Source organism: Gavialis gangeticus, unplaced genomic scaffold (assembly GCF_001723915.1).
Source record: "Gavialis gangeticus isolate Ggan-Ray unplaced genomic scaffold, GavGan_comp1, whole genome shotgun sequence".
Lineage (NCBI taxonomy): Eukaryota > Metazoa > Chordata > Crocodylia > Gavialidae > Gavialis > Gavialis gangeticus.
The window spans coordinates 131,718,094-131,722,262 of NW_017729025.1; the positions used below are offsets into that span (position 1 = coordinate 131,718,094).

General features: G+C 44.8%; 1 protein-coding gene across 4 annotated transcripts in view; it reads right to left on the minus strand.

Annotated features, from left to right (window-relative positions):
- The window catches only part of USP47 (ubiquitin specific peptidase 47), a 148,579-nt gene that overhangs the window by 34,625 nt on the left and 109,785 nt on the right, over positions 1–4,169 (minus strand). For all 4 annotated transcript variants that reach the window (XM_019519573.1, XM_019519574.1, XM_019519572.1 and 1 more), the window contains 2 exons: positions 1,593–1,669; positions 61–116 (listed from right to left, as the gene is read on the minus strand). In XM_019519573.1, the coding sequence (XP_019375118.1) occupies positions 61–116; positions 1,593–1,669 (133 nt within the window). The remainder of the gene's footprint in view (positions 1–60; positions 117–1,592; positions 1,670–4,169) is intronic.

Genomic DNA, 4,169 nt, shown 5'->3' on the forward strand with positions numbered 1-4,169 from the left:
CCACCCCCCCCCCCCCCCCCAACCCAACACTTTTAGTTGAGAACTATAAAACACACTTACTTGCATTTCTTGTTGGATCCTTCAGTCTATATATAAGCATGTACGCATTCGTGGAGCTAGAGGGGAAATATTTTTTTTTTTTAAGAGCAGTCAGTATCTGACTTGGAAGTCATAGTCAAAATTTTCATTAAAGTTCTTTTTAACAATAAAGAACACTTGTGGTATTGTGCAATAGTGTGTTAACTCAGGGGTGGGCAAAATACGGCCTTTGGACTGGATGAGGCCTGCTAGGCAATTTCATCTGGCCCCTGGGTGCCCACCAATTAACTGTACTCCACCTAACCCATGTGCCTTGCTCCCACCCTTGTGGGCAGAAGGGCACAGCTCAGTCACCATGCACAGCTGCCAGGCAGGGCTGCTGCTGCCACTGCTGCTGCCGCTGAGGGACCTGCTTGGCTTCCCCGGCGTCCAGTGGCTCCTCCTTGTCTCTCTGCTGCAACACGTAGGGAAGCAGCGGAGGGGAGGAAGGAGAAGGGGAGCTGCAGCTGGACAGTGGCATGAAGTATGAGGCTGGGGCCTATGGGAGCATAGAGCATGTGCCCAGTGGGGGCGGTGGGAATGTGGAGCTCAGGTGGACAGTGTGTTGGTGTGAGTGCAACCCTAACCCCCCCATACTCCTCCATGGAGGCAGCAGCAGTCGCCAAGCTCTCAGGGAGCTTGTGGCGCATGCAGACACTGCTGCCTGGTGGTGTGTGGCTCCAGCCAGAGCTGCATGTGGCAGCAAGAAGCACAGCCAGGCTAGCCCACCTCTATCATGCAGTGTGCATGTGTAGCTCCCAGCACTCGTGAATCACCAGGGCAAGCCCTGTACGCTGGAGCCATCTGTCTGCCTGCTCTGGCCTCTGCTTCCCAGCAGTCCCAGGACCTGCACATGGTGGCAGGGAGTGGGGAAGACAGCTGGATCCAGCACACAGGACTTCTCCTGGTGGTGCGTAAGTGCCAGGAGCTATGTGTGCACCGTGGGGAGACAGCCCTGGCTGAGTTCCTCGCTGCCACATGTAGCTCTGGCTGGAGCTGTGTGCTGCTGGGTGGCAGCACCTGCATGAGGAACGAGTGCCTTAAATGCTTGTTGCCTGCTCCTGCTGCCACTGTGATTTGTTTTTTTCTGGTCCCAAGATGGCACCCCCCAATACTTCCAGGGGCAAGGGGAGGGACTTCCAGGAGCAAAGGTCAGGGGCTAGGGGGCAGGACTTCTGGTCCTAAGACTGCAAGCAGGGAGCAGGGCACCTGTCAAGGGGTGGGGCTACCCTTGCAGCCCTCAACAGCTCACCAAAACTCATTAAGCAACCCTCCACCCAAAATAATTGCCCACCCCTGTGTTAAGTATAAAATGATCCCCAATGTTTTTTCAATTACAGCATTCCTACTATTACTAAAATATTTGAAATTTTCCCTCCAGAACTGTTTTACAACTACTTGATGTAAACTATGTTATTTTTTACTATAAACAGGCAATCAAAATATACTGGCTACTCAGGTTGGTTAGAACATTCCAATATTGAAAAAAGAATGAACAATAGTGTATTACTAACCTAGCAAAAGCACTGGAATAATAGCCTCTGCTTCCAGATGATCCACCGTACGTCTTTTTAATGTCTTCTTGGGTTATCTAATGGAAAAAAAAATAATTTTGAAAACATTCATTACATAATAACCATCAACTTATACTTCCTACTTCAGGAAAACTGACTTACTGCAGTCAAACAACAATTCACATTTCTAAATGGAGACATGGCAAACAGCTGCATATCCAGTAGTGATTTGGATCTTGTTTTTATATTTGACACAAATATAATTCTTAATTTTTTTGAAAGCGTCTTTCTTAACTGCATAATGTTGTAAGAAACTGGACATATATCTTGTCCCATATCCACACAAATTTCAACTTAATTAAATTCTTCTGTAATTTTATAACAGGTTTTAAAAATGTAGAAGAAGGTTCAAATAAATGTTTCAAATCTGAGAAAGCAAATTTCCTGTTAGATAAGAGTTGAAAGGCCATGTTTTAGGAAACAACTGCAGGTGGGAAAACGTAAATATCACACAGACTCTCAAAAAAAGGAGCACAAACTTTTTCAACCAATACCTGGTCCAAATTTTCTTTAATTTAAAATGGTGTCATAGCTGTACAGCTTTACAAAAAACAGATTTCATGTTACTTCAAATTTTATGTAGTGTATACATATGAACTCCCCTTTTCCAGATGTTCTCTATCATAGAAGCAGACGTGAGCAATAACATTGCCATGTTAGAGCCCCTGAAACTAGGCCATAGGATAGAAAACAAGATTAGTTCAGTGAGAATCTCAAGATACCTAAAGACACTTGGAGGCTTTGGGAAGCTGCAGATACACCAATTTCCAGGATCAGATGCATTACTCTCCAGAACTGATACGAGTCAATAAATTTAACCTGTCCCCTGAATATTCTGATATTTATGCTTGTTTGCTTCTCACCTTTTTAAAAAAAATCCTGATTTTCCAAAATGACAAAAACTGACAACACTATCACATCTTCAGTGAACTCTTAATTTAATTTAAATAACTTTCTCCTATTGGCATTTTGACAGGAAGGAAACACTAAAAGGGAGAAAGTGCCATCCAGCAGCCTATGGGCATCATTTGAGAAGTATGACTACTTAAGTTCATCTCAGGAGCTTAAGTGTGAAAACACAGCAGTTTGATAGTTCTGTTGTCAGCTTTGGTGGAATGAGTATTTCACATCTTAGTTCTTGTGATAGTCAGAAACCATAACTTATAGCTGTAGAGGCCCTGAACATCTGAAGCCTTCCAGTACGACTGCTAAGAAACCAGGGAGCTTCCCTTATATAAGCAGAAAGGACACAAAGCTGACAGTGCTTGCACATAATCACAGATTTAATTTCTTTTAACACACTGCCCTGTCCCTTAAACGTAATGTCTTTTGACAGATGGGCACAACCATCACCTGAAGCTTTACAGGAAGAAACTTTTCTCTTACATTCAGGAACAAAAAAGAATGAGCTTGAAGTATGCTAAATTCTCTTTAGAACTGAAATGTAGAGAAGAGGGAGGAGAGTAAGATAATGGAAGAGCAAGTTTAGGGTCATACACACACGCGCACACACACTTCTGATAACTAAGATAATAATATGTCTTCCTACAAACTGGTTTTACTCGCATACCACACATTCCACCCAAATTCACCCTCTAGAAATGGCATGCATGTTTCAAGTGATGAAGAAAATTTCCAAGGTGGAATGGAGGCATGGAGACACTGGAATGGCTAAAGGACTCTGCTCCCTTCTGCTGCAGGAGAGATGGAGTCCTGTCATCAGCTTTAAGTTTAATTCTGTCACAGCCACTGCCCAAGCAAAAAAACCTGCATTTGGAGAACATAATTTGTAAGTTCTTTTTCACATGCTCCAACATATTTTCTCACTATCAATTTTTGAAATTCTTTCTGCATAGCTATTTGTTTCAAGGCAGATTCCTTCATCAACTCCATCATCGTTCAAACTATGAGCTGTCCAGCTGCAGCTAGAGGTTAAGTGGTGTTGACCATGGGACTCTGCCCTTCTTGTATACTGCCAGCATTCAGCCATTACAAACCCATGCTATGGCAGGTAAGATTCTCTTTTCCTTATTCTGCCTTCCCAAAACAAGGTGCATGTCTTACATGGGAGCATGCAAGAAAATATGGTACCATCTCACTGTGCTGCCAAACTAGGTAGCTTTGTCTCTTCCCATGTTCATAGTTTCATAGTTTCTAGGGTCGGAAGGGACCTGAGCAGATCATCTAGTCCGACCCCCTGCCATGGCAGGAAAGAGTACTGGGGTCAAACGACCCCAGTAAGGTGGTCATCCAACCTCCTCTTAAAAACCCCCAGGGTGGGAGCCTGCACCACCTCACTTGGAAGCTGGTTCCAGACCCTAGCCGCCCTGACCGTGAAGTAGTGCCTCCTGATGTCCAACTTAAACCTTCCCTCCGCCAGCTTGTGACCGTTGTTCCTGGTCACTCCTTGCCGTGCTCAGGGGAACAGGGACTCCCCCAGCGCCTGCTGATCCCCCCTAACCAGTTTATAACGGGCACAAGATCCCCCCTCAGCCTTCTCTTTTGAAGGCTGAAACA